Genomic DNA, 12,088 nt, shown 5'->3' with positions numbered 1-12,088 from the left:
TGAGCTGTTTTTTTACTTCATGTAATGTATTTTCTTACCTTGTAGATTCAGCTCTAGTTAATACACATTGTATTTGTCACATAATTCCTTTTTCTGAGGACTTCAGATTTATGGAAAACAACTAGTCCACCATTTTGCAATGTGGATTCTTTTAAAAGGATTCTTGGATGGCATAGTCTCCAGCCTTCTCCTCTTCATTCTGGATGTCCTCTGGCTGGGTTCAGTTTGTGACTGTCCCTACCAAGATGTGTCATGTTGTGACATGGAAAGAACAATGATACCTAGAGCATTATACTATCAACAGTGAGATGTGGAATGCAAATGCAAATGTCAACTTATGAAGAAATGGAAAGGTCAGGACTAGAGATCCCGTTACAATGAAAATTTCTGCATAATGAAATAATTTCATTTAAGTAATATTCAAGACAGTTATAGAATAGCAGCAAAAACTCCTAAGTCCCCTGTGGATCTTTGTAACTGAATTTGATATATATGTTCTGTTTAGATGGAAAGAAATCAGTAAAGTTTTTTTGGAAAAAATCTGTGTCAGGGAACCAGGACAATAGAATTATGGGAAAGGGAATGCTACAAGTGTGGACAAGAGCTCTAATAAGGGCATCACCTTCTCTCCCCTCAAGCCAGGGAATCTTACGTTGGATCCATACTATACTGGGTCCCACACTGACTATACTGACTGAGGGAAGGAGCAATAGTGCCATGTGAGACTTCAGTGTGGCAGAGCTCCGTTAGCTCTTGGGAGTCTGATGAACTGGGTGCCATTCCTTGGGCGTCTAAATCTGTGTTCCCTTGAGGACAGAGAGAATCTTGTTGGGCTTTACTGGGGTCTTAAGTCATATAGAGTATATGAAAGAGCTAGGAAGGGATTAGTCCATGTTACAAGGTCAGTGAGTGTTATGCTTGGATTCAGGAGACCTGGGTTCAAATGGTTGCCATGGGCACTTCCTAGCAGTGTAATCACGGGCACTTCCTAGCAGTGTAATCATAGGCAAGTCATTTCATTTTCTTTTAACTACCATGTCTTCATTTGGATAATGGGTGTGACAACACTTGAACTTTTTACCTGATGGGTTGTTTAGAAAGCACTGCAAATCTTAGTAGCCAAATCAATGTGAGCTGTTACTGTTATTGTTTGAGTTGTATCTCTGGCAACAACTTTTGAGCCCTTCCCTATACTTCAGGGTGCGCCTGGGTTCTTGTGCCTTGACAGTACAGGACAATGTCTGTGTGTTTCTCCATGTTGGCTCTGGTACGCAACTCACCTTCGATGATTCCTTGAAAGGTTCGCTGTAGAGGCTGCGGATTCTTCTGCGATCAATGACTTTATTATCTGCTGGTGTGGGCTTGTTTGGCTCACCCTTGAACTGAGAACTGTAGCTGGTTTCATGAGCCATCTTGTCCTCTGGTGGCTTGTACTGGGACTTGGCTCGGATAGGTTTCACAGGTTTAATATCAGTCCATGCTCTGAATTCATTTCTGCAAGTCAAAAAACATACACAAAAACATGAAATATATTTGTAGCTGGACATTTGGAGAGCAAAGCTGAGAAAATGGTACTTTAGGATCGCTGAATCTTGGAGGAAGATGGGCCTAATAAGACATTTTAGCCAAGCCCCTGAATTCTTTCTGCAATCTCTTTGGTGGGTGCTCATCCTCTGCTTTGATACTTCCTACAACAGGTCATAAGTACTTCATGCAGCAGTCTATGTACCCTAACTGTTAGGGAATTCTTCCTCATATTGGGCCAACATGTGCCTTCCTAACACTTGTCACTATTGGTCTCTGGTTCTTCCTATGAAGGCCACATTCACATGGTTGAACAGAGTGATGGTACCTCCAAAAAGTCTTTCCCTCTTCCAGGCTAATATTCCCAGTTCCTTGTAACAATCCTCCTCGAGCATGATTTTTAGGTCCCCTCCCCACCCTGGTAGCTCTCCTTGTCAATTTTCTTCCTTCCTTTTGAGTGCCAAACTGTTTTCCTCCCTCCCAAACCCGCACTAGAGAAGGCCAACATTTGATACTGACACTCACATTTGAAAATATATAATACATAGTCATGGCACCCTTTCTAAATAAGCATCCATTGCAGCCTGTTGTATGCATGCACTCAGTCAATAAGCATTTATTAAGTGCTTATTGTGTGCCAGGAAATGTGCTAAATGCTGGGAATACCTGCTCGATGTGTGATTTTGGGCAAGTCACTTAATGGCTCTGGACCTCAGTTTTATCATTTGTAAAAATGGGGATAATAATAGCACCTACCTCGTAGGGTTGTTGTGAGCATCAAATAAGATAATATATGTGAAGTGTTTTGCAAACCTTAGAGCCCTATGTAAATGCTAGCTATTATTATCCAATGACTAGCCCCCTTCAAGTTGGAGTGAAGAAATTATTCATGTACCCTAAAAGGTTTACCTTAAATGGTTATTTTCTACTTCTTTTTTAAAGGTCATAATGGGCCACTCTCAGCTTTGTGCCCTATACAATATGCACAAAAGCCACTTGGGGTATGGGCCCTTCAGTTTCAGGCCTTGGTTGTCCTTGTTCAGTTATTTCAGTTACATCTGACTCTTCGTGACCCCATTTGGGGTTTTCTTGGCAGAGACACTGCAGTGGTTTGCCATTTCCTTCTCCTGTTCATTTTACAGATGAGGAAACTGAGGCAGACAGGGTTAAGTGACATGTCCAGGGTCACACAGCTAGTGTCTGAGGCTGAATTGAACTCAGGTCCTCCTCAGCTCAGCACTCTATCCGCCCACTGCACCACCTGGCTGCCAAAAAGGACAGCCAGACAATCACAGGATCCCAGAGTCTGAAGGGACCTCAAGGGCCGTATAACACAACCCCTACTTCACTCCACAAGCTACTTATTTTCCACATATGTCTCCTGAGAATGTCAGTCACAAGCAGTGATACCACCTCTGTCCCTGACATCTTCAGTTTCTTGCCTGTGACTTCAGCTTCCTTAGGACTGAACTCTGATTAACTGCAATATAAATTAATTTATATAGGCGAGCTAATAAATCACCAAGGATCAGTTTGTTACCTGCTAATATCAAACAATGATAATATAGTGCACCCTGGCTAACTGAGTAGTCAAGTGCTCATTGGTCATTTTTCTTGCCCCAGGTAACCAACAGAACCTTTCTGAGAGCCACTGAAGGTTTCCCTTGGACATCTGGAGGTATTAGGGACTTAACATTCAGAGCTGAATAGGCCCTATGTGCATAATTGGTATAATAAAGCTGATTTTGATTAAAGGCCAAAGGTACCACTTCATAGCTTGTTTATTGTCATATGTTTAGAATATATGAATAGCTAATGGTGATATCGCCTTGCCATGGGCAAAATCCTTCACATATATTCTTTCATTTGATCTTCACATATAGCCTTGTGAGGCATTTATACTGCAAATACTATTCTCCTCATTTTGTAGAAGAGGAAAATTAGCCTTATTGTGATTAAGGGCCGTGCCCCAGCTCATAGTTATTAGAGCAACCAGATGGTGGGGAGGAGGGAGAAATGAATGGAAAATGTGAATTGCTATCATGATGATGTGTTCTTTTCCCTGAAATTAAGGGCAGCAGGAGGGGTAGTTGGGTAGCACAGTGGATAGAGTGCCAGGCCTGAAGTCAGGAAGACTGATCTCTCTGTGTTCAAATCTGGCCTCAGATACTCACTAGCTACGCTATCCTCAGCAGGTCACTTAACCCTGTCTGCCTGTTTCCTCACTTGTAAAATGAGCAGGAGAAGGAAATGCAAACCACTGCAGTATCTTTGCCAAGAAAACCCCAAATGAAGTCATGAAGAGTTGGACATGACTGAAACAATTGAACAACAACAAGAGAAAGGGATGAGGGGATGGTAAATCTGATTTTTAAGATGCAATAGCAGGCGTTTTAAAGGGAAATAGAAGTGTGTTTTTTTAAAACAACAACCAAAAAACCCCCCAAGAAACAAAAAGGTAGTAAAGATTATGTTTAATTATAGAACTTTTATTGCTGTACCATGGTTTTAAATATAGGAATACCTGTTTTGTTTTGTTTTTTACTAGGGATGAAACAAACAAGGACTAGTAGAAAGAAAAATATTTGCTTGGAGTCTTTTAAGTTGAATCCAAAAGACCTTAAACTGAAAATAAAACAAAGAGATTTCTCACATACCAAACTAGATACCATAAAGCAGAGGTCCTTAACCTGGGGGTCTGTGAATCTGTTTAAAATTTGTTTATAACTGTATTTCAATAATTGGTTTTATTTGTAATCTGATTCATTTTATTTTGTGCATTTAAAACCACTGTTCTGCAAAGAGGTCCATAGGTTTCACCAGGACTCAAAAAAAATTTAAGAGCTCATGCCATAGAGTGTATCTATGATATAGATTTTTACAGGACGTGGAATCCAAGAAACCAGAAATAAAAAACAATGGTCTTACATGGCATTACAGAATCCACAAAGCATGGCTAACAAACAAAGTGAACTGTTACTGTAAATCCTAATGTGAGGAGGCATATTTGAAATCCTTCTTCTAGCCATCACTGAGGGTGGGAAGAAAAGGATACATAAAAGAAGATGGAGGTGGTGAAGCAGCATTGGAAAAATAAAAAAATAGACAGTTATCCCTTCCACATAGCAGAGGTTGGGGCACAGTACCCCCATGATTTGGAGAATCCATGTAAAATTTTTTGGCCCTTCTCTTGTACCAGAGAAGAAGTCTGAATTATTATGGAATTAAAAGATAAAATAAGCTGATATTATACATATATGTTACGCATTTCTGAGTTCCTAAACTTTTTCTGTGTTGTCTTTTGGCTTTTGTGTGGCATCTGTAGCTTCTGGAAGACTCCCCCAAAATTCCCATTTAATTTCTTATGCTGACCCACAGTATTTCAAAACATTGATGGGGAAAGTCATGATGTGGAAGGGATAATGGTATGCTACTTTGAGGAAATCTGTAATAGAGGAGAGGAAAGGGGGGCATATTCTGACATCCCCAAAAACAAATTTCTCTTTCCCTCAAAACCTGCCCTTCTATCAGACTTCCCTATTTCTGTCAAGGGTACCACAATTCTTTCCATCTCTCACATTCGTGTATGTGATGCTGTCAGCTTTTCACTTTCCCTCCTCTCACATATCCAGTCAGTTGCTAGATCTTATTTCACACTTCACAATATCTATTTCCTTTCTATTCTCATAGACCCCACCTTAGTTCAGGCCCTCTCTCATTTGGATTATTACAATGGTCTCTAATTGGTTTTCATGCCTATAAACTCTTTTATTTGGTATCTTTAAAAAAATATTTTTTATTCAGCAAAAAATTTCTTCTGCCTTCTTCCCTAATCTCCCCATTGAGCTAGCAAAAAACAAAATCTTATTACAAATGTAAGTTAAGCAAAACAAATTTCCACATTAGCTATATTTTCAAAAATCTCATTTTGTATTCTGAGTCTTTCATCTCTTAATTAGGTGGGTGGCATGTTTCATCATGAGTCTTCTGGAATCATGGCTTGCAATTATACTCATCAGAGTTCCTTCAAAGTTGTTGTCACTGTAACATCGTTGTCACTGTATAAATTGTTTCCATGGTTCTGCTTCTTATTCTTCTTTTAAGATCACTAAGATATAACAGACTTGTCTAATTTAGATTCTCTCTATGACCCCTGATGATGATAGGGTTCAGAGGAGACACATGTATCATCTCCCCATACTAGAATGTAAATACTTTATACTTATTTAAACCTTATGTTTGTTCACACATGTTTACCTTTTTATCAAACAGTTTCTCTTGACTTCTGTGTTTGTACTTCAAAGTTTCTGTGCAGCTCGAGTTGGAATGCTTGGAAGTTCTCTATTTCATTAAAGATCCATTTTTTTTCTTCTGTAGGATTATACCCAGTTTTACTAGGTAAATTATTCTTGGTTGTAAGTTCATATTGTGTAACTTCTGGAATACTGTATTCCAAGTTCTCCCTTTCCTTAGAGTCTTCTTTAGGCTGTCAAATCTTGTGTGAGCCTGATTGTGGCTCCTCAGTATTTGAATTTTTTAGTTCTGGCTGTTTGAGCTGTTTTCGTCTTTGAACTAAGAAATCTGGATTTTATCTGTAATGGTCCAGAGAGTTTTTATTTTCAAGTTTCTTTCAGTAGGTGACCAATGACTCTTTTTATTTCTACTTTGTCCTCTACTTCTAAGAGATCTGGGCAGGTTTTTTTTAAATGCTTGAAATATGACACCTAGCTCTTTTTTTTGGTGGGGGGAATCACATCTTAGTTGGTCCAACGACTCTTAAGTTATATCTCCTCAATCTGTTTTCATAGGTCGGCTGTTTTTGCTGTGAGATGCCATAAATTTCTTCTATTTTTTTTTTGGTCTTTTGACTTTGTTTCACTATTTATTCATGTCTCATAGAGTCATTGGCTTTTATTTGGTTCATTAATTTTCAGGGAAGTTTTTGCTTGGCCAGTTTTGTACCTCTTGTGCCAAGATGTTAATTCCCTTTCAAATTCTTTCTTCCATATCTCTCATTTCTTTCCATTTTTTCCTCCAGTGCTTTCATTTATTAATAAATATGTCTTTAGCTACTTAAAAAACTCTTGCTTCATCTCTTCTAGGAATTCTAGTTGAATTTGTGCCCAACTTTTGTTTTTGAGGCTTTGCTTATAAATGTTTTGGAGACATTCTCTTCTTCTCTGATGGAGACATTCTTCTCTTCTGTCTTGACAGCCCCTGTCACTGTAAGAGCTTCTAATTATGGGATCCTTTTTGGTTTGCTCATTCTTCCAGCCCACTTCCTGATTTCATATGCTATGGAAGAGTCTGACATACTTTGGGGGAAATGTCTGGTCCTGCTGCTTCTTTCTTGGGGTATTGAGTGTTGTGATATTTCAGGATCCTAGAGGTTACTCAAGCTGGGGACTTGAAAGTTTTCAATGTTCCAGAAATAGTCTGATCTAGGGCAAAATCTGATAGTAAGAGCTCTGCAAGTTCCTGACCTGGTTTGGGTTCTGAGTAATTACCCATGGGATTGCCCTATTGGGAGTGCTGGCAGACTGTTGCTGGACACAGACCTTATCAGCCAGCTGGAAAATTCTGCTAGTTCAGAAAAACAGAATGGTAGGCTTCCATTTACACCATGGTTCCTGACCTTGTTATTCCACTGCAGGCTTTGGACTGAGCTGGAACCTGGAAATAAGAACTCACTCCACTACTATGCTCTGAGTCACATAGCTGTTGCTTACTTCTGAACTTGCTCCTTGCTCAGTAAACAGCCTGTGGCCCATGATCATTCTTCACCCTGGAATACCACCCCTTCTTGGTCCAACTTGAATCTAGGACCTGGAACTGGGAGATGGAACAACAGAGTTGCCAGGTGGCATTTGCTCCTATGCCCTACACAAATTTAGGTCCCTCTGTGTGGGATCAGAGACCTCTTCTTGCTTTATGTAGCCTCTCCTTGATCAAGAAGGATCTATGTGGCATACTCCTGACTAGACCCCACCCCCATTGTCTATAAACTCTCTCTGGGCTAGAAAAAAATGTGTCACTGATTTTTTTATTTGATAATTAGGATTTTATTATTGTTGCTGACTGGATTTGGTCTGGTGCATTTTCTAGACCTGAGCTCATCGTACTGTTTATTTCTCTGCTGTTTTGGCCCTGCCTTCTTTGGCATTTAAAACCTTTCACAATCTGGCCCCGGCCAATAGCTGTCCAGCCATACCTGGCACTACTCCTTTATTCCCCTGCCCACACTCTGTGGTCTAATCAAGCTTCACATACTCCATCTCCTCTCTCCTTCCTCACCTTTGCCTCAGAGAAGCCCTCATTCCTTCATGATTTAGCTGAAGGATGACCTCCAGGGAGCCCTTCCTGATGCCAACTGCCAATGCCCTCTGGCTACTTCTTGTACTTGAGTCCATTGCATTAATTTTACATATTTTTTGTGTGCACACATATACACAAATATACACATATACTATAGTGTTACAGTTTCCTAATACTATTGTATTATAGATATCTTTATTCTATAATACTTACATATATGTACATGTTGTCTCTCCTGATAAAATGAAAACTCCTGAGTAGACTCAGAGAATTATAGATTTAGGATCGAGCAGGGTTTTTAAATTTCTTTTTTGTTTTGTATCCCTAATGCTTGGTATATGCCTGGCACATAACCAAAGCTTAATAAATGCATATTTCTTGATTGACAAGCATCCTAGATTTTAGGAGACCAGATTTCCGGCAGATATTTTTAACCTCTTTTTGTGTCACAGACTCTTTTGGCAATCTGGTGAAGCCTATGCACCCCTTGTCAGGATATTTTCAAATGAATAAAATGAAATACATGGGATTTATATTGAAATACAATTATAAAAACATATAAAATAGGAGAGGATTCTGGGAAGATGGAGGAGTAGGTCAGAAAATTCCAAATTCTCAAGATTTTCCCATACAAAAGAGATAAAATAGCACTTTAGGGGGAACAAAATGTGGGTAAAAAGTAAATAAGAATAGGGGCACAACAGGGGTCTTCTTGGGACAATTTGAGAAGATAAGAAGAAAAATCCCAGGTTGAGATTTGGTCCCTGTAAACACCTCCTCCAGGTGAGGGTCCCCTTTAAACTTTAACCCTGAGGTTAGTTGGTTTGAGAGGCTGCCTCAGCTACAGCCACAGGAACTTTCATCCCTGGGGTAGTGAGGGGAGTTGGGTGTTTGAACCAGGAAAGGTTGAGGGAACCTCTGCTGATTAGAAATGCCAGACCCAGCTGTGCTGCTAACGGTGGAGGTGAGAAGGAACCAGTGCATGCATGGTGAATCCAGAAGCAGTGGGGCAGAAAGCTCCTGGCTGTGGGCACTTATAGGAGGCTGGAAGTTAGGTTTTGGTTCCAGGCTAGAGGAGAGAACTGAAGATCTGGGGCAAGAGGCACCATTTCCCATAACCCAGGGCTAGAGGTGATTATAAAAATTAAGTATTAACACACACAAAAATGCACAAGGAAAAGGAGAAAGAATCCAATCATAGAAAGCCATTATGGGAACAGAGGAAGATTTATCTTCAGAGGAGGATATTAAAGCAAACAAATCCTCTTCTACCCCAAAGAGTAATGTCAAATGGTCACCTGCCCGAAAAGAATTCATAGATCTTAAAAAAGACTTTAAAAATCAAATGACAGAGATGGAGGAAAAACTAAAAAAAAAAAAAAAAAAGAATAATCCAAGAAAAACAAGAAGATTATGAAAGGAAAGTCAACCAACTAGCAAAGGAGATCCAGGATCTTAAGGAAGAAAACAACACTTTGAAAATTAGAATTAAACAAGGCAAAGAAATTACATAAGAGCAAGAAATAAACAAAATATGAATGATGCAAAAATAGAAGAGAAAATGAAACACAAAAAAACAATAGATCTGGAGAATAGACCAAGAAGAGAAAACATAAAAATAATCAGACTAACTGAAAGCTATGAACAAAAAAAGAATCTTGATACAATAATATAAAAAATAATTAAAGAAAATCGTCTTGAAGCATTAGAACAAGGGGGGAAAGTAGAAATAGAAAACATCCATTGATCACCACTTAATAGAGATCCTGGGAAGAAAACTCGGGAATATTATAGGAACCCCTCAGTTCAAGGATAAAATATTGGCAACAAGAAGAAAACAATTTAAATATGATGGTGCCACAATTAGACTCACACAAGACCTAGCAGAAGTGACATTAAAGGAATGCAGGTCTTGGACCACTATATATCAAACAGCAAAAGAATTGGGGCTCTGGCAGAAAATATCATACCGAGTGAAGTTAAGCATAATCCGAAATGGAAAAAAATGGACATCTGATCAAATGTCAGACTTTCCAGACTTTGTTAAAAAACAAAAACAAAAACAAAAACAACCTGAACTTAACAGAAGATTTATTATACAAGAGCCAAGAGAAACATAAGATACGTACCAAAGAGTGGTTATGAGGGATTCAATAAGGACAGACTGTTTACTTCTTATAGATGTAAAATGCAAAATATATTATTATTATATGTATAATGTATAATGTAATGTATAATTATTAATAATTGGGTAGCTCGCAAGAAAGATTGGGGTAAACCTGAGTATGATATAAATTTAAAAAGTAAAACCATTTAGGAACAGCTAAAAAAAATAATTATTTTATACAACTGAGGGGCAAGAAGAAGAACTGATACAGAGAAATTAGGTGGGGGAAAAGGGCTGGTAGTTCTGGTAACCTACTTTCATTAGGAATGGATTTAAGAGGGAACAATACATGTATACTTAGAAGAGAATAAAAGTCTTCTAAATTCAGATGAAATAAAATGGTAAGGAGATAGGGAGGGGGAGAGGACAAGAGAGGGATCCTTAGAGGAGAGGGTAAGGGAATAGGTAAAAGGGGGCTATAGAAGGGTGTTTAAATTTATGGAAATGGGAGGACATGAGAGGGATCCTTGGAGAGGGTAGGCAAGTAATAATTGGAGAGCAAGGTAGTGGATAAAAGTAAAGTAGAGGAGGCAGGAAGGATAGGAAACAAGAGATATACACAAATATAAAAACAAAGACCAGGAGTAGAATGTGTTTGGGAAAGTGTATGTCTATATATGTATGTATATATGTATATCTATATACCCATAGCTATAGAGAAATATATCCACATTTGTAGCCGAGGGGGCAGGGGAAAAAAGAACAAAGCAAAGCCATGCACAGCAGAGAACAAAAGAAAACTTGGCTAGGAAGCAAAGAAAAGATGGATAGCTCTCAATACAATGTGCAGTATTTATTATATAGGCTTTCTTGAAATTTATCGCTACACATTTTGAATTCTGTCTAATATTCTGCTTTGCACATGACATGCTTCTACCCCCCCTTATTTTCTATTTAAATTCCAATATTTAAGTTTATGATATGATTTTGTTTCTTTTCTCTATTTTGTATTTGTGTTCTGGTGTTTGAGTCTAAAATAAAATAAAATTAATAAAAAAAAAACCAATTCATAATAGGAGATACTAAATTTTAGTCAGGGGTTAGTGAAAAAAAATACATAATACACTTTTACAGACTCCAGGTTAAGAACTTCTGGCTTCGAGAAAGGATAGGTAGGATTCCATAATTCTGACGAATAGAATCTTGAGGAATGAAAGTGAAAGAATGCAATGACCAGGACAAGTGGGAGTGGCCAAAGGAGACAGGTGTGGAATTCACTGACTGACTTAGGTTTATGTGAGATGTATATAGAAGAAGGGGGGAAAATTGTTGATGACTAGAAAAACATGACAGTATGTTAAAAGAATAATAACAGTTCAGAATGAGCTGAGGTTGGTAAGGAAAGCCACGGATAATAAAATGGGTGGTTGGGTTCTTTTAAAAGTTATATTAGGGAAAAGAGGAAGAAAGAAGTTAAATTTAGCTCAAAGAAGGGATATTACTGCTGCTGGAAGTTAATGGGAATGTGCTAATGAAGGACTGAGACAAGACACTGCACCCCACTTCATAATTTTCTTCTCTTCCTTCTCTTCTTGTTTTTAATATTAATATAACATTAAGAAAAATGATCTTTGGATTAGAAAGGCTGGATGAAAAGTAGATAATTGGAAGCTGATTCTCAAGATAATTCAGGAGATAATAAGAAAGCACCTAGCTATTCTTGATGGATAGAAGTCTCCAGACTTGGGTACATCATTGGGTACATCATTGGGTACTGAGAGAACTGGTAGATGTGATTGTTGAGTGACTGGCAGTGATCTTTAAAAGACAGTAGAGACTTACATAGGACTGGAGAAGGGCCATTGTGCTCAGTCAATCAGTAAGCACTTATTAAGCCCCAAGTATATGCCTAGAACCATACTAAGCACTGGGGATAAAAAGAAATGCAAAAAGAGAGGACCTGTCCTCAAGTATTGGCAGCTAGATGGCACAGTGGATAGGGCACTGGGCCTAGAGTCAGGAAGGTCCAAGTTCAAATCTGGCCTCAGACACTTACTAGCTGTGCAACCCTGGGCAAGTCATCCTCAATTTCCTCATCTGTAAAATGAACTGGAGAAGGAAATGGCAAATCACTCCATTATC

The 12,088-nt window shown here is 38.6% G+C and overlaps 1 protein-coding gene and 1 long non-coding RNA gene across 4 annotated transcripts in view; one reads left to right on the top strand and one right to left on the bottom strand.

Annotated features, from left to right (window-relative positions):
- The window catches only part of LOC140505146 (uncharacterized), a 110,037-nt gene that overhangs the window by 17,544 nt on the left and 80,405 nt on the right, over nt 1-12,088 (top strand). The window lies entirely within an intron of this gene.
- MAP6 (microtubule associated protein 6) overlaps nt 1-12,088 on the bottom strand; it is a 93,799-nt gene that overhangs the window by 26,553 nt on the left and 55,158 nt on the right. For all 3 annotated transcript variants that reach the window (XM_072610806.1, XM_072610807.1, XM_072610809.1), the window contains exon 2: nt 1,281-1,494. In XM_072610806.1, the coding sequence (XP_072466907.1) occupies nt 1,281-1,494 (214 nt within the window). The remainder of the gene's footprint in view (nt 1-1,280; nt 1,495-12,088) is intronic.

Source organism: Notamacropus eugenii, chromosome 5 (genome assembly GCF_028372415.1).
Source record: "Notamacropus eugenii isolate mMacEug1 chromosome 5, mMacEug1.pri_v2, whole genome shotgun sequence".
NCBI lineage: Eukaryota > Metazoa > Chordata > Mammalia > Diprotodontia > Macropodidae > Notamacropus > Notamacropus eugenii.
The sequence above is the reverse complement of the archived record's forward strand: the minus strand, read 5'-3'. Positions and strand labels throughout refer to the sequence as shown.